Raw genomic sequence first — 18,432 nt, 5'->3', positions numbered from 1 at the left:
ACATACCATGATAGGAAGCATGCACTGCTATTGAGGGCAATTGAAGACAATTTAAAAAAATTCTAATATATAAAAACCCCAAAATGATGATATAAAAATGCCCACAACGTTTTTCTTTATAATGCAGTATTCATTTTGGGGGGAAATTAAAAAAAAAAAATCCAAACTATTTCCTGCAAGTCAAACATCAATAAGGTGATGTTCCAGGTGAAATGAAAGGCCTGCATTTATCCTACCATTACTTGAACTAAAATTAAAATAAAATTAGAGAGGACATGAAACCTCCTCTATGTGACAGAAACCAACTATTAAGGAGGTCTTGAATATATCTGTTACTAATGTTTATCCTTACAAGGAGGAAACCTTCCTCTGAGGAAACCACAGAAGGATAAGGGAAAAATGAAGCCTGCTGCTATTCAGTCCAATTCAGTGCAGTGTACCCTGAACCCATGATCCAATAAGACAGTAAGATAGCTTACTGTCTTACTGGGCAGTGTTCACACTGACTGGTTAGGGTGTCTGACTCAGCAGCCGCCTCCCTGGGGTCCTTCTGTAGCCCATGGAGACTCAGTTTCTTCTAGAAGGTGGCACTGAAGGCCACAGGATATTGACTGCATCTCCTGCTGGACTAGGGTCTTTCTTGCTCCTTGCTGGTTTTGGTGGGAGGCCAGGAAGCCATCCTCTCAGCAGTCATTAGATGGGATCACTCCCTCTTTCCCTAGTGTCCTCTCCTACTTGGGTTGCTTGGTGATTTAGATAGGTACATGCTTAAAGGTCTCCCCAGCTTAGCCAAAATGCTCAGTCTAATGCCAGGTGAAGCCTTTGCCAGACAGGCAAAGAATGAGTACCTTCCTTGCTGGTGGGGAGGTTTGGTGGGTGGCACTACTATGGCTGGGAAGGGAGAGGAGAGAGGAGAGCCTCCCTCCATACCAGCAGTGCTGGGAGATGAGAAGTTCAATGCCCGTCGCTGGCATGGGAAGCCAGAGGGATCAGAAGGAGGAAGACCCAGTACCTGACCTAGCAGGAGTAGCAGATGAGTAAAGGAGGTGGCATGAGCTGTGGTCTTGAAAAAGACCTTGATGAAGGTGAACATATATGTACACTGGGCTTGGAGGTGATATCCAGTGAGAGTGGAACGAGTTACTGTGACTGCCTTTCTGTTTTATTTTTGTCTAGGGGAAGAGAAGTATTGTCCTTTGTGTGCACTGTGTTTATAACTCAATTTCCCTTCTGACTGATGCCTTGCTACATGCTCTCTTCTCCTCCTCCATCTGGTTTCTATTGTAGTTTTAAACGAGGACAGTTTGGCTGTCTGGCAGAACAAGCAGGGTCTGTGTGACACCAGCTGCCTCTTCCAACTTCTAAGACTCCAGAGCAGTTTTAATTATAGAAGTGTCAAGACTGGACATCCCCCGACCCACTCCTTTCTGTGTTTGCACGTACAGACCCTGCTACAAATCCCCATCCATGTCTGATCTCCCTTCGAGAGAGACCCAGCTCTGTGATTTACATATGCCCTGTAATGCCAGTAGAGTCCTGTCGTAAAGCACATGCTGGAGTCTGTACCTCCCTACATTCAGGATTGATCACAGCCTTGGTTCATCAGAAGTTTTGTCTGAAATAATCAAACCACCTCAGAAATGCCTGGAAATGGGAGAGAGCAGCACACAGCTGCTCTAACCTCACCTCCCCCAAGTGCCCAAAAGACTCAGCTTTGTAGGAGATCAGAGCTGCTCAGGAATGTCAGAGCTACAGGTTCTGCTCAAAGAAAACATTTATTGTGCTCCAGTTTCATACAAGAGCTGCATTTAGGGGTTTGATTTGCAGGAAGCTGATGCAGTCCCTTCACCTCCGGGAATCTGAGGTCAAAGTCTATAGTTTTCAGTTGGAAGTGAAAAGTGTCCTACGTGGGATTTTTTTTGACATCACAAAAATGCCACAAATTTTGGTGTAACTGGCTGTTTTCTCTTCATATGAGCCAAAGACCTGGTATGGCCGGAAATCTTGTACATGATGAGTGAAGGGCACTGGCAAAGATATGTGAGATGTCCAGGGCTGGAAGAGTGCAGGGCTGCAGTAAGAAATGCTGGCAGAGCTTGCTGCATATTGTCTATCCACAATCTATAGGTTGTCTCTACTGTAGAGTCTTCACTCACTTTTAAAAATGGGTTGAATTTTATACATTTGCTACAGATTGTTCCCCTTGGGCCCCTGTTTTTGCCTACTAGTCCTCAACAGACGGATCTGGCCTTCTCTGGTTTTTGTATGGGGGCTTTGCTTGCCTGCCTGAGGCTTCTTGTCCTAATTTATTCCACGGAAACTTAAAACTCAGCCAAAAAACACATTGTGATTTAATAGGTCTTACTTTCAGAGGTTAAATTAGTCACAACAATTATCGGTATATGCATTTTTTGGTTTTGTTCTTATTCTTAACACTTTTAAAAAGTTTCTAAATTTTTTTAAAATTTTTTTTAAGGTTTAAAAATGTATCTAAATAAAGTATGTAATAAAGGACCTCATTTTTGTGGCAGCTAGTCACCATCATATGAAGCTTGTCTGTATGAAAGACTGGTTAACTTTCAAACAAACCTTGTCACATGGCTATACTGATCAAATATGTTTTCTGTTCTATTAATTCTTCTCTTTTGAGGTTGCATGGTTTCCATTTTCCCACCCAAATAGATCTGAGGTGAAAATGGATCTGCCTAACTTTCATTTTTGCTGATTGCATTACATTTATTTCTAGAGACCCCTACCAAGAATTAAATCTCAATATGCCATGTATGCATAGCTTCTTCCATAAAGAGGTTACAGCCTGACTATCCAGAAATGGAGTGAGGCCCGAAGAAATTTGTCTTTCCCTTTTTTATTTTTAGCATGGTCATCATCATATGATCTGAGTCCCCTACTGCAGTTTCAGATAATCAGGACTTACTCAGAGATAGGAAGGTCCTCTTTCTTGATGGGTCACATGGACTTTTCTTGGCAGGATATTAAGGAAATTTCGTACTACTTTTTTTGCTCTGACTCCTTCCACACCATTAAGTCCTCCTAGGAAGTAGGTGGTGTAGGCACTGAAAGGAATGTTTCCCGTGTTCCTTCTGGAAGGCACTGATGTGATGCCTCCTCAGAAGTCCTTGAGGAGAGACTACTACAACCCTGTGACTATTGTGGACAAAGCCTTTCATTCTGTAGACTTCACCTGTTCTCTTGGTGACCTCGTGGTTACCCCTGAATGTTGCTGTAGTAGGCTGGGGCCTCTGATGTGAGCTCCACTGTTAGTCTTAGTCCAACAAGGCTGAAGTTCTTAAAAATCAGCACAAAGGCTTTGAGTGTACCACAGCATGACTAATGTACCTGCATTCCAAGTCCTTGCTCAAAAAACACATGAAGTCAAATTTTCCCCATTGTTTTGGAGGGATCCTTTGACTGAGAAGCATTAGTCTGTTTGGATTGTTTGGGCTTCCAAGTAATCACTGACACTTTGGGTATTCCTGCATTTGGGTTTGTCAAAAGGGAAGAGAAGGGTCACACAAAGGGACCTCTTTACTTCCCTAGGTAATTGTCAGGAGGCAGAAGGGTCGCACTTCCCTGACTGACTGGGCTTGGTAGTAGTGTGTCACTGAGGTAGGAACCAGCTTGGGAGACCTTCTCACCAGAGCCTGTGCCCTGGGATACTTGGTTGGGACAGGTCCACCCATGGGCTGGCTCTGGCCTCAGTGGCTCTCCAGGAGAAATACAACAATACAATAATGTACCAGCTGTTTTTTTTCAGGCTGTCATTGGATGCCATCTGATGAAGCACATGTTAATATGTCATTATGGTCCTGAACTTTGAGCAGAAGAACTCATGGAAGGTCCAGCCAGAGGCATTGTCTCAGTGGTGGCACAAAGTTGTGGCAATTCCTATGCCTGGCTTTCCAGTCAAGTCTATGACTTAGCCTGTTTTCTTCCATACAGCTTTCCAAATATGTAGTGCAGCAGAGTCAGCATTACAGTGGGGAACTTTTAACTTCTGCATTTACTGACTTTTGTGCCTATGGCTGTGTGAAGCATTGCATTAAATATACAGTAGTTTCTAGCACCTAATAAGGAAGGGCTTTCTTACTGTTATTGTTATAGCCAGGGTTGTTATAGTACTGTGGACGGGGAGGCTTGGTCTGACCAAGAGAATGGGGGTTCTTATACCTATATAATGGGGAAAAAAATAAACATATACTTTGGATCCAGGTCTGGATGTAAATGTCGTGCCTCAGGCTCCTCTCAGCTTTAAGACTGGTTAAGTCTTTGTCTAGTTATGTTACTGGAGTCCTTCTGAAGCAGATGTCAGGTTTAGTCAGTGTGCAGATCTAGTCAATATTTGAACTTTATAACCCCTCTGTGGGAGTTTATGAGCGCTAAACTGTGGGTATGTAGGCTTATATGGAAGTGTGAATGCTTCTCTGATTTTTATCCAAGCCAATCAGACCTTTTGGCACAATTCAGCGAGCATACAGCCCTAGACTGGGGAGGGGGGAGGTTCCCAGGACCTCATGCTTTACTGCATGCTTTCAATTAAAATGAAATAGCTTCTTTTATATTTTTTTTTCTTTTTGAAGGAGAAGAAAAAGGAAGAGAGAGAAACCCTACCTTACTTTCTACAATGTTTCTGTGACTTCAGGGTTAGTCGTTACAACTGAGCATGGCATGGCACAACCATAGCATATCCTCACGACCACTTTGCAGGGTCTACTTTTGGTTTGCCCTGTATTTCTCCCATTGCTGCAGCCTTGCCTGCACCCACAGAGAGCCTCTGTTGTTTTTTCATGTAACTGTCTCCTCTGTGGTGACTTGTGGAAGTTGTCAGTGTGTATTCATTGGGCATCTTGCTTTGCTTTCTTCTCCTAGTCCCCTATGTGCTGAAGAGCTGTGCGGAGTTCATTGAGACTCATGGCATTGTGGATGGGATCTACCGCCTCTCAGGAGTGACATCCAACATACAAAAGTTGAGGTAAGGGCAACGTATTTGGTGTCAGAGGCATTCAGTGGCACTGCTCAGTACCTTTGCGGTGTTAATCCCTCAGACACAGACTGCGGCCAACAGAGCCCTACACTGATGCAGAAGATAAATTGTCTCTGAAGTTGGTAACAGGGAAATACAACATTTCAGGGACAAGTCCTTGACAAAGTAAAAAACTATATCTCCCTGAATCTGTTAATGGGAAAGGCATGGAGGGGCTCAGCACAAATGCTGAGTTGTTCTCTGTCACTTTAAGAGAAAGCAATCTCTTTATATGAGTCTGGGGTCCCCTTATGGGACTATGTTAGGGATAACGGGTAATAAGTTGAAACCTCAGGGCCTGAACATGGCAGACAATCTGGGCCACCCTGCAGAGACATTTCTGCTTTCCAGTTTGTTTTTTCTCTAGCTGTAAAGGAGTACTGAGGGAGGAGTACTGGCCTGCTGCAGCTCTTATTCACCCATATTGTTATGTTTCCATATTGTTTCAGACAAGAGTTTGTTTCTGACCAATGCCCGGATCTAACAAGGGAAGTGTACCTCCAGGACATCCACTGCGTGGGGTCACTCTGCAAGCTGTACTTCAGGGAACTGCCCAACCCTCTCCTCACTTATGAGCTCTACAAGAAATTCACGGTGAGACCCTTGGCTCATCTTGTTCCTCTACAGCCTGTGTGGATGTGCTGCAGATTCCTCCATGACAGCTGCTTGGGATTCACTCCAGTGTCCTGGCTTCTGGTGCATCTATCCATATAAACACTTCTCAGCGTTCTTCCCTTCTCATCTTGTGTTGGCTCTCTTTCCCTGTCCTTGTTTCTTTTCACCATTTCATGTTTATTTCTCTCAGTTTGTCTGCTGTTTCCTCCCCTTCATTTTGCTCATTTTTTCACTGCATTGCTTCCCTGCTGCCTCTCTCCCCACTGTACACCTCCTCTCAGAATTACGAATGCTCTTTCTTTTCCTCATTACTGTCCATCACTGAGTCTTCTGTGTCACCTGGGGCTTGTGATCATAATCACAAGGGTGTGGTTTCCTCATTCCTGTCCCTCCAACTGTCCCTGACACCTGCACAAACTGATTTCTCAGCCCATGAGTAAAGCATCAGCTTTTCTGCATCTGTAGCCTTTTTTACACAGTTTGTAGGAGTGCAAATGATGACGCAGGTTATGCCAGCTATGGCATATCAGGTCTGTCACAATCACATCATAAATACAAATGGCAGAGGAAAGTGGCAACTGGCCAAGCAGAAATCTTTAACTTTGTTTGAAGAGATTACAATTCAGGGAGTAGTTATTTGATTCTGTAAAACAGCCACAGATTATACATGGATGCAGTTGGAGCCCAGGAGCAGATAGCAGGGGAGCAGAAAAATAACACCACAACGCCTGAATTTTTTAAGAGAGTTGGCTAATTTTGATGACAGATAATATTTTATTTAAAATTGGCACAGAAAGCTATGCTTGTTGTTAAAGTTATCTGCTTCTTACCACTCTAAATCCACTTTCAGTTTTTTATGACACCAACAATTTTAAATCCCATCTCTGAGGTTGAAGTCTTATGTTCCAAAGGTCTGCATTTGCAGCTAAAAGAATTCACCAACTTCTATAGATAACTGGGGGGGTGGGGAGTTACTGTATTCTCAGTGTTAGAAACATCCGTTCTTTGTTAAGAATTTCTGTCATCCTACTCCTTCCCATTTGCTGGGAGGAGGAGGGGACAGTCACTGCCAAAAATGTCAGATGTTACAGAGAAGACATACTGCAAAATCGGATGTTTCTGTCTGCATTGCCTCTACCCTGAATTAAACACTTTAAAGTGACACTGCTATGGCACAGGAGGCACTGGGGAGATCCACTGGATCCACACAAGAAGACACTCTCCAAAGAGAATTGCCTGTTGCCTGCTATGGGGAGGGAGAGGCAGGCATATCTATGGATGGGGAAGCTTACTGTGGAGCAAAGCTAGATGGAACCAGCCAAGCACCAACCTGATATAAAAACTCAGATAGCTGTTAGGGCAAAACTGTACTGGGGACCAAGGGGTGGGAAGTGGCTTGCTGTGCTGCCTGACAGATATGCAATAGTGTTAGGTGTCTTGCTGTTTCAATGCCAAATTTTAAGTAAGATTGGTCTATGTTTCAAGGTGACGTATAACCAAATACTCAGGAAAAATTCTGAGCAGATTTGAAAAATTGACCTGTATCCCCAGGATATAAGGATTCCAAGGATATAGGGTAGGATCTCTGGAGATAGTCAGGATGAATAGGATCTTGAAAATACAGGGCATTATTCATCCATTCACTGTAACTGATGAGTTTCATTCTTGTTGAAGCTATTTGGCTGGTGTCTCTCTGGCTATCACTACTGATTTATGGAAGAAAAATGCTCTAAAGGAAACATGACGATTTAGTGGAAACTTTTTTAGGAAAGAATGTTTGCTGAAAAGTGCAGTTTTGGAATGATGACTTGCAGATTTTCAGTAGATACATTTGGTAGATAGCTTTATTCAAAAACAAAACGAAAAAACATTTCTGTAACTAAGTGTTTCTTCTACAAATACTTTCTAAAGGAAATGTTCCAACATTATATCAACACATCTAACTTATATATAATGTCTTTCAGAAAAGGGTTAAATAGCCTAAAACTTATAATATAATTTCCTTAATACATGGCTGAGTGTAATGCTTTTGTCAATGTTGAACAACTGTTTTCAAAAATCTTATGCCAGCTCCCCAAAATGTTATCACTTTGGGCTGACCTAAAAGGGTTTTTTTTTTTTAATCTCTGGCCTTTCAGTTTGTCCGCTCAGCCACAAAATCCATTATTCATGTAATCTACTCAATAGGGATTTATAATTGGTAACCCAGCTGACAGGAAGCACAGTCATATACCAGGAGGAAAGAAAGAAAAAAAGACCAATTCCCCAAGGACACCCAGTAGGATTGTGTGTATGTGTGGGGTGTCTGAACAGGGAAGAGTGGCAGCCGTAGCTCAGCAAGTGAGTGCTGGTAGGAGTAAAGAACACATGTTAATCCAGCTTGACTCAGTCAGAGCTGTCTCTTAGTTGGGATAGGCTGCACTTTGAGTCACCAGGGTGATTCAGAGATTTTTGTCTAAGGAAAGTCAAATTCTTAATGACTAGGGAGGGGTTGGCTATTTGGTCATCACTATGTCACGTTCACAGGTGTAACCTCCCAGTCATGACCTCACTGGCTATCAACATTTGCTAAATGATTGCCATCTTGTGTTCTAGTGATGGATGGTTGTTTCTCAGGATAGATAAGCTGACTCTGCTTGGCTTGTTCTAGCCTGGACATAGAGGAATCAAATACTCCCTCAGAGCAAAACAGCTCTAGGAGGCCAAGCCTACTTTCTCTCTGGACTCTATTCCCCTTGTTAACCAGGGCTTATGAATCGTGCACTCTCATAATCACTAGTGGAGTAAAAAAAAATACTAAGTTACATAAATTCATACCATGATCAACCAGTATGTAATAAATGGCATAATGGTTCTTCCTTGAATTCTGTATTCTGCTGCTGTAATCCACAGTTTTGGAGGGGGCCTCAGATTTCAAAGGCACAGCTTGTGTGGGTCAAAAATGTTGCCCAGAGGTTTGAATAGGTCATGACCTCAGAGAAATTGGTATTCACTTGCTGTTGAGTCATTGGGTCTTTGAGACCTGGAAGTAAAATAAAAAAAAAAAAAGACAAGGAAAAAGACCTGCAGTTATGTGTAAAAAGCACTAGAAGGAGTTAACCTACCTTTAATTTGGGCAAAACAAGTATACCCGCATCTCACATACACCAAACTAGTGAGCTCACTTGTTTTTCTTTGCCATCACATCTCTGTCCTCAAAACTGGAGATATTTATTTTGCTGGTCCTTGTACATGAGAAGCGATCTGCTGGGAAAAGGACAGTGACAAAAACAGAGAGGGTAGCATCCTCAGTGTGGATGTTACAGGAAGATGTTTCTTTGGTTGTGGCTGGTAATTTCAGATTCATAATGTTTAAGCGATGAGTGGTTGGGGAAGGGTTGTTTCCTTCCTTTTCTTTCCTAGCAGTGCTGACGTCCGTCTGTAGGCACAGATTCTGCTGGCAGTGTGGGTCACAGCATCTTTCTTTGAACTTGCTCCAAACTCCAGTGGCAGTAGGGTAGGCAGGAGGTTCCCAGACAGTCATGCATTGTTTGAACTTTCTGGTGGTTTGTCCTTGCCTGGCACAAATATTGAAAGGGAATGGCTGAGCAGATGAATACCAATGTAGTGAACCCCTAGGAATGCAGACTAAAAGTCTATTGTGGCTCTCTAAGCTCTTGGTCTGCAGAGATTTTCTCAAGACCAAGATGTATAGCCTTGATTCTGTCTAACCCTGAGTATAAGAATTTATTAATCTACCTAGACGGTGATTTTGCTAAGGCTTCTCTCATCATAAAAGATGCAAACTCACACAAACAATCCCTATAGCTATCTTCATGTGACAGTCAAAATATTGCTTATTTGAAGAATATGAAACATGTATATCCAAGGTGTTCTCATAACACAGGGCTTGAAAAACCTGTTTGATTTTTAACACAGTTTGGGGGAGTGAGTGAAGGTATCACTGTTTATTACTTTTTTCCATTATTTTCACTTCTCTCTTTCCCTCTCTTTCTATTTCACCCACTATTGCTCAAGTTAAAAAAAGGGAAAAGAATCACAAAAAACCCAAACAAACAAACAAACAACTTCCAAACTTCCATAATTCATAATTGAAGGTCTAAGACCTTAAATGCCCCTCTCCCCTAAACACTGACCACCTTGTCTGAATGCCTGTGGATAATGTACTGAGACATGAAGTAACAGTGCAGGAAATCTCTGCTGTGTTGGGGACACAAAGCAACCTCTTCTATCAGTAGCTCTGTAAAGTAACAAAAGAGCATTCCCTCTGAGACAGGCTGTCTCGTGTGACCCTTTTTAATCCCTTTTCCTTTTCCCCTGAGTCCATTGCCAGGGTGTATTGTTTCCTTGTATCTCTGCAGGAAGCAGTATCACGCTTCCCTGAGGACGAGCAGTTGGCAAGAATTCAAAATGTCATCCAGGAGCTCCCACCATCACATTACAGGTAAGAACGTGTCCCCTGAGGTGCTGGCAATCACTGTGCTGATCCTCATTATCAGGGAATATTGCCTGAAACAGCACCGGGATTCATTTCCAGAAATCAATTCCCCCAAGCTGACTCACCATTTCCAAATCTGACAACAATTTATCTGGCATTTAAATATCATTGAACAAACCTTTGTTAGAGACAGAACAAGATCTCCCTGCCGCAGTCGCTCATCCTCCTTCCCCAGCTCTGACTGCTAGGGCACCCTTGGCCAGTGTCCCAGTGTGGAAAGGAGTAGATGATCTGCTGGAGGTGCTTGAGCAAGAGCTCAGAGCTCGGTCCTTGCATAATCCCACTTCCTCTTCCATCCATCTCCCATCTTCTTTGTTCCCATCTTGCTCAGGACAGTTAGGTTCATGCACCATCTTTGGCAACCCCAGAGCACAGTTGTTTAGGAGTTCACTGCCATCCCATGCAAATGCTGATGCTGTGTATCCTCTGCCCTAAGGGGCCTGTTGTGCCATTGCAGATTCTGCCTTCCTTGAGAAGGGGACAGGGCTGGGTTTGAGCCTTGCTGTCCCAGTGGGCAGGCACTGTTAAGCTGACACATTTTTCTTTCTTTCTCTGAAACCATCTCAGAACACTGGAATACCTGATCAAGCATCTGACTCACCTGGCCTCCTTCAGCAACATGACCAACATGCACACCAGAAACCTGGCCTTGGTGTGGGCTCCAAATCTCCTCAGGTACAGTAGAAAGTCCTCTTGCCCAGAGCACCATGCTGAGCCCTAAGGCGAATGCCAGCACCTGAGCCTGAAGACCCAATCACCTGAGGGAACTGCAAAGACAGGGAAAAGCTGAACAACTAAAGGGAAGAGCAAAGCAGAGGAAACAGCTCTTTCAGGTTGAATAATCTAAGGTTTTACTGCCAGCATCCAAGGAAACTTGTGGTTTTGTGTGTTTCTTATTAAAAAAAAAGTTGCTCTTTGCAAGTTGAGCATAGATTTAAAAATGAGGACTTAGCTCATCACTGGGGAACGTTAATGATATTTTTCGTGGTGCAAGTGCTTCTGCAGCAGAGTGGTGAGAGACAGCAAGGCTTGGAAGGGAGAGCAACAGGGCAAAAATACTGCAGACCTGTGCCCTGATCTGCTAGCCCAAAAGTGAGATGAGCTTGGTGGGCTTAAAATGGTGACCACTGTCAGATCTGAGATCACCAGCTAGTTTTTCATGTTTGCTATGCCTGGCACTCTGATGAGAAGAAGCCTGGATAAGTTCAGGCAGAAGTCTGGCTGATATGTTGTAGAGCTAAGAAGAACAAGAAAAAATAGCATCTGGGGAAAAGAAAGAAATGTTTTATATATTGTTGAACTTGTCTTCCCTGTCCATCCAATACGCCTGTATTTAGAGGAATGAACTACGCAGGGAGAGTCCACGACAGCAGCTGGGCAGGAAAGGTGTTATGGCAGAGCTGGTAGTGGAAGCCCTGGGCTGGCAAAGGACATTGGCTAGAGAGGTACAGGCCTGAAAAGCATTCTCAAAAGAGTTATCTCACCCTTCTCAATCACAAAACTGGCAGAGCAGGCTCTGAAAAAGAATCAAATGTTGACTCCATGAAATATAATAAAGTGGGCCTTTACTACCGAAACAATTTAATTCTAGCATCTGTCCTTGTCAAAAAATATAAAGTCTGTTTCCCTTTGCAATCTTTCATAAGTACAAGTCCCAGGGAGGAAAAGGAAGGAGCAAGCAATGCAACTGCAGTCTCCTTACAGGGTTATCCTCTTGGCAATGCCCCAAGCTATTATCTAACACACCAGTCATTAACTTTACAAAGGATCCATTGCCCAGAGATAATTTCTTCAGCCACACTTTGGCATGTCAAGATAAGGAATGTTTCTTTGCTGAGAGCAAGAGTGAGAATGTGGGAGTACAGGGGGGCAGAGAAGAGACTACTGGGGCACAAAGCGTTGAAAGAATTGACGTGGGGAAGACCTGAGCAGGGTTCTAAGGGATTTCTTTAAGAGATATTGAAACATTGAGTAGGGATCTAGAAGCAGCGTTTGAAGGCTCCTGTGTTGTCTTTCAGGCCCAATTTTGAAATAGCTAAAAGAGGAGAAAGGAGAGACAAGGATGGAGTTTGAGAGTCACAATCTTATCTGTGTTGAAGAATGTAGAAGCCAAGTAGGGAAAATAACACAGTCAGGTAGCAAACAGAGGTAGCAAAGAAAACAAGGAAATTAATTTTTAAAAGAGTGAAAAAGCAAAGAGAGGATGATGGCCTGTGAGGAAAGGAGAACAAGAAGTGTAGCAAGAGTGGGGAAATCATTCCTGTTACAAAGCTTGCAGGAAGAAATCTGATCTTTCCTTCCCAGAGGCTTTATGTGGCAATTCTCAGTACTGGTACACCTCTTTCCTCATGCAGGTCAAAGGAGATTGAGGCAGTTGGCTGCAATGGGGATGCAGCTTTCCTGGAGGTGCGAGTGCAGCAACTGGTGATCGAGTTCATCCTGAACCATGTGGATCAGATCTTCAGCAACAACAGAAAAGCCAGCTCTGCAGAGAACATTGGTAACAACCTCCCTGAGCCACTTCACATTGTCACTTGCCATGTACTCCAGCTCCCCTTTCAACTAATATTTCAAGTACATTAACCCTTACCAGCATCACACACTCCCCCTAAGACACTATGAGCCCAATACCTTATTCTTGTTCTCTTCATCCCTATCTTCAGCATTTTCTTTTTGAATATTACCCTCCTTCTGTGTTTTCTCAGGTTGTCCTACGTCTCATCTTTTGCATGATCTCATTTGGCTTCACCCTTTCCATGAAAGGAAGACCATCTGACAGATTCTCAGTCCTGGTCTAAGCTCTCTCTCTAAGTCCACCAGCCACAGTCTCAACTCTTCTCTCAGGCTCTCCCAGTTACAATTCCTCATACCAACAATACCTTACCTCCAGCCACCATATCCACCCAAGTCAGAGGTCATACTCCCAGGACAAAAGTTAATTTTTTTGCCAAACATTTATGTGTTGCTCCTGATGACATTTTATGTAGGAGTTGCTGTTTTTTTTTTTTCTGGGACATCAATAGAGATGGAACAGCATTAGAGACACTGATTTTGTTGTTTTAGTGATGGCTTTGTCAGCAAAGGCTGTGAAGTGAGAAGGTTTGGATCCACACTGACCTCAAATAATTTCAGAAATATGCACCTTTCTGTTTTACACACTAGAAAGACTTGTAATACCTTCAAAACTCAGGGAGTATCTACCTTTCTGCTTTCCAGCCCTGTGTCAGCTCGTCCTGCCCATCTTTACCTTAACATGTGCTAGTCTATCACTATATCCCACTATATCCAGTGTGGTGCCCTGCTCAACTTGTAACACCCCTGCATTGTGGTGAAGGTGTCATTCCTACACACTTATTTATGCCCTGGCAGAATGCATGGAGTGAGAAACTGCTCCTGTGCTGCCTTAAGAATTGTAGTGAAACACTGGCTAGTAAATTCCAAGACTTCTGGTTGTACTGCAGGTCAGAGACCCAAAACTGGCCCAGCTTTGAGGAGTGCTGAACACTGCTGGCATTGGAGTCAATATGGAGTCAAGAGAGGAAGATGCTGATGAACTGAGTTGATTCTTAGTGGGAAAGTGCCCCTTCACCCAGCCCCTCTGCAGAGGCAGGAACTTGCACCCTCTTCAGCAGTAGGGCTAAGTGCCAGGTGGACTCCAAAGCCTGGGCTTCCTTCACACGCCTTGAGGCAGTCTGTTCAGGACAGGACTGTTGTTGAGGTGGCATATGGGAAGTTAGCATCTGTAAACAGGCGCTTTCAGTTTCCTGGGCTATCAGTCCCACTGTTTCTGTGGCCCTGAAATGTATCAGAAAGTTAAAGTATTGCTGGCTTTTAGAACAATCCCCCTTCCTGAAGCAAGACAAGGAGAAAGATGTGGCAGTGAGAGAAAGAAGTAGGCACCAGATTTGGATCATGGACTGAACTGGTCCAATATCAGGTTGAGGGTGGGAGTGGGTGGAGGAGGGAGGAGAAAAGGGACTGTGTGAATCCTGGTGGTTTTCAGAGACACCTCTTTCACACAGAAGTGCCTTTGGCTGGCAAGCATGGCCCCTGCTGGGAATGCACTCAGATGGATAAGGTTGCTGGAGAGCTGAAAGACTTATCTGACAAAAAGCCTTTCTCCCTGCACGTGCCACTCCTTTCTCCCCTCCACAGGAGATGTTCCAGTCAAATAAAGACATGAAATTCTTTCTCTAGTCTCCCCTCACTCCAGGCTGGAATGTATTTTCTTGATTTTCAGAGAGTGCATCAGTTGTGAAAAGTCTGACCCTCCCCTCAGCCTCCCTCCCAATGAAACTGGTGAGCCTGGAAGAAGCTCAGGCACGGAGTCTGTCTGCATCCCACCCTGCTCGGAAGGAGAGGAGAGAGAACAGCTTGCCTGAAATTGTGCCTGTAACTGGGTCTTTCTTCCACACAGTTGTTGACCTCCCCGACAGCAAGTGAGTGTCAAGAGGAGTTAAAGTGCAAATAAAAAAGTGCAGGCTCCCTAGTGTGATTGGGAATAATCCTTTTGTTAGCATGGTACCCCCACAGCTGCACACATGAATCTACAGCCACCATCAAGAGAAAATTCTGTGCCCTTCTCAAAAGAGGCACAGATGCTACTGAGAAGTATTGCAGTTACTGGGTTCATAGCTCCACTAGTCCTCATCCCTCCATCGGGGCAGAACTCCACAGGCCTCCTGTGGGAGGAATTAATTGCCTTTGCATCCTTATGCCAGCTCAGAATTTGGCCAAACACGGGATGAACATGGAGCAGGTTGGGGCACAGCTCACCTACGTGTTCCACCTGCCGGTGGCTGATCCATGGCATGCCTGGTGCCACTGACCTGCTCAGCTTCATCATTCTCCAGGTTCCTCTGCAATTATGGTCAAGTAGTAAGGCTAATTTTCACTCCCAGCATGGAGAGATATTTACATAGTGGCATCTATGCCAGCTATGTCTATGCCAGGAGAAGAGTCCTATTTCAGCAGAGGTTACTGCAGAGGTTGGCACAGTGGCCCAGGCTAAGTATTTATCTATTGGTCTATCTAACTGTTAATACATGGCCACTCTACTGCCAGGTTCTGATAGATTACAGCCTCTGCAGCAGGAGGCTCATTAATCTACTGACCCATAAAGCACCAGAGAAAAGATATTTATTGTCACTTGATATATTAAAGCAAAAAGGAGCCATCTAACAGAATACTGGCAAGAGGATAACCAGCTTAAGGCAAAAGGATGTATTACCCCTCTAGAGTGCCTTCTCCTTTCTCATTTGAAGAGAACAGTCCTATCCCCAAGATATCAAGTCCTCTTTGTAGGACTGATTTGTACCCTTCTGAGTACTGATCTGAAAGAAAAGTAGAACTATGGGGGTAGAAAGCCCATTATGGAGAGCAAGACAGGGAGATAAGAAAGTTCTTGCTCTGGAAGAGGGGAGTTTGAAGGAGGAATCAGAATGGGTATGTGAAGGAACTGAAACAGAGCCTTATGTAGAAATATGCATAGAAAAAAAAATGGCTTCAGGACTGGCAGTTTCTTTCTACATGAAACTGTGATTTCCAAAGAGACCCAGGGAACTGATGTCCCACTTGCTCTGACAGTTACAAGAAAATGATTTAATTCCCTTAAGCCTTCTCCTATTTGGTTAGTACATTATACTTGAATAAGAATATATAACACCTGTGATTAAATTAATGTTGGCTCGAGAAGCATTAAGAGCTAGTTTGTATTAAGGTATCCTTTTATTTTCATCATAAGATGTGGTCTTTACAGGATAGCTTTGTGCACTGAGCAATTGTACAAGTTCCATCCATTCTCAGGAACTTATCATGCATTGTATCATTAAAACCTGTTAAAAGGCAATTTTTCTTCTGTGTATTGCATGATGGCCCGAGCCTTGGAAACCTCTCCTTTCTGGACACAAGCATGGCTGATTGCTCAGTCAATCACAGTTGCTGTAGCATGATGCCAGACCCAACCATCTGAAGGTTTAGGTGTCTTTCCATCCATGAAGTGGATAAATCAGCAATACAGATAAATCACTTACAGAGTAATTGCTAGCTATATAACCAAGAAGAGTTGGTTGTATAGCACTATGCCTTGCATGCTTTAGAATTAAACAAGGTGTGGGAAGAAAAGAGGGACAGTGTTGAGGGGAGACAGCTCAGAGTTCTTTGTGGGATATTAAAAAGATAAAAGTCTCTAGGGTTCAGTAACCTCATGAGCCTTTTTTCCTTCCAGGAGAAAATTATCCACCAAGTCCAAGAAATGGAAGTCGATATTCAACTTGGGCCGCTCTGGCTCAGAATCAAAGTCTAAACTGAGTCGAAATGGGAGTGTCTTTGTAAGGGCACAGAAGCTTTCTGGTAAGAACACACTTTTCAGTTAAGTGTTTCTCTCTGGAGCTTTGTCCTATGATGTTGATACCATAGGGCAACCTGCAACCACATACCACTAATACCATCAGACTTGGGACTGTCTAATGGGGTCATGCCTGTTGTGTGGTTTCACACACAACACCTCATTTTCATGGGATGGCAAGAAGCAGCCTTTCGGGAGGATATGCCAGACAGCTAGAGTATATATTTCATTTTAGTACCTAAACAGGCTCCTGGTGTCCAGCTGTCAAGTTTGGGAATTGGGAAATGCGGTGTAGGTTTGGATTAGTCAATTCCAGCACAGCCAGCCTCTGCCTCCTAATGTTCCTTACATGGCACTGGGTGAATGGCTGTCCTTTTAGGCTGTCCTTCTGTGTTGCCCTTCCACTAAAGGGCAGTAAGAACCAACTATGTTCAATGTCTTTGCAAAAAACAAGGCACCGGGAGCTCATATGGCTCCTGGCTTTCAGGATTTTAAGGGAAGCCATTGCTTTTGCAGAATTTCCAAGAGAGAAGTTGTCTTTTCTTCTGGCTGTAATCCCAAGTTCTAGTCTCTTTTGAGCTGCAATCTCTTAAACACTTCTTCCTAGAAAATCAAATGACACTGCCAATTCCCAGTGTTCAGAAATTATGACTCAAGTTCTAAAAATCAGGAACTTGACTTAAAAGTAATCACAGTTTTTAAAAGAAAGCATACCATTTTTTCTGAGTGCAGAAAGAAATGTTTTAGGTTTATATGTCCTAGACTTTTTATTATCTCCAAGTCAAGCAATTTGGTTTTTAAAAGAAGATGAAGATGGAATTTTTATTTATATAATCTCATGACTCCTGGAGATGGTCCAGTTTGGAGGACCACTACCAAACATTGCAAGACTTAAAATAAAATAGTTAATGTTGGCAGCATTTCCTACCACCACATATATGACAGGCTGTGTTTCTATCAGAAATGAGTGCGATGCCAAATGCTGAATCCAGCTTTTTTTGGACCCCCGCCTTCCCCCATTTTTGCATGTACAGATGGCCTCACATAGGGTGCCCAGGGCAGACCTCAAAATAGCTCTCTATCCTATTTTGATCACGGGATCACCTTCTCACTTTGATAAGGAATACTCTGTCTCAAAATAGTGCTAACCCAAGGATGCCCAGGAATGACTGCAGCCCAGTGATCGTGAAGGCTGAGCCTTGTTCCGGGAACAGTACTGAGCAACAGGGGGCTGCACATTTTCACCAGTAGGACACATAAATGCAAAACCGTGCACAGAGTTTTCAGTACTGAAGTAGTACCTCTCAGAAGCAGTACTTTTGCACTGCCATGTTATATTTTTGTGTGCTCTTTTCTTACAGCCTAATGTAAGGAAACAGATGAACTTGCTGTTGAAACTAAGCACATGCTTTAACACAGCTTGTGTCCATGCATGCAAGTCTGTAAGTCACACAAAACGCGAGCGACACAGTTTGAATTCTGTTCCTCCTGCAAAGCTGAGCCAGTACGGAAGACATCACGCCATATAAATGTAAAAAGTAGCCAGGACTCCATATAAATGCAAAAAAGTAGATGGAGTTTCTCCTATGCTCATGCAAAACTTAGAGCCAGAAGCCTTAATTATATAAACAAATGAAGTCCAACAAGCCTACTCACTTTCTGCTTTACCTACTTTGTGCAACTCTGTAAACAGCAAACTTTGCTCCCAGACATTTTCCAGATCTCCACAGATCCTTTTTGGGCTGTCAGAGGCTACCCTGTCTTCCTTGCCAGCTACATTTCCTCATCTCCCTTTTTCAGAGCAGTAACAGCTATAAGCTTCCAAAACCTGTCAGGAACAGACCTGTAGAGTGTCTAGTAACAAATGGCAGCTTTTTTCTGGACAAGCAAGTCCAGCGAGAATGACCAGGAAAATAGGTTGCTTACTGCCCT

At 43.5% G+C, this 18,432-nt stretch overlaps 1 protein-coding gene across 1 annotated transcript in view; it reads left to right on the top strand.

Annotated features, from left to right (window-relative positions):
* ARHGAP31 (Rho GTPase activating protein 31) overlaps nt 1–18,432 on the top strand; it is a 58,992-nt gene that overhangs the window by 31,789 nt on the left and 8,771 nt on the right. The window contains exons 2-8 of the mRNA XM_050333151.1: nt 4,888–4,990; nt 5,491–5,635; nt 10,018–10,100; nt 10,722–10,829; nt 12,509–12,654; nt 14,395–14,593; nt 16,381–16,505. Of these exons, the coding sequence (XP_050189108.1) occupies nt 4,888–4,990; nt 5,491–5,635; nt 10,018–10,100; nt 10,722–10,829; nt 12,509–12,654; nt 14,395–14,593; nt 16,381–16,505 (909 nt within the window). The remainder of the gene's footprint in view (nt 1–4,887; nt 4,991–5,490; nt 5,636–10,017; nt 10,101–10,721; nt 10,830–12,508; nt 12,655–14,394; nt 14,594–16,380; nt 16,506–18,432) is intronic.

This window comes from Myiozetetes cayanensis, unplaced genomic scaffold (genome assembly GCF_022539395.1).
Source record: "Myiozetetes cayanensis isolate MyiCay16 unplaced genomic scaffold, myiCay2020 scf5-8, whole genome shotgun sequence".
NCBI classification, from domain to species: domain Eukaryota; kingdom Metazoa; phylum Chordata; class Aves; order Passeriformes; family Tyrannidae; genus Myiozetetes; species Myiozetetes cayanensis.
Note: the sequence above shows the minus strand (reverse complement) of the source record. Positions and strands in the feature narration are given on the sequence as shown.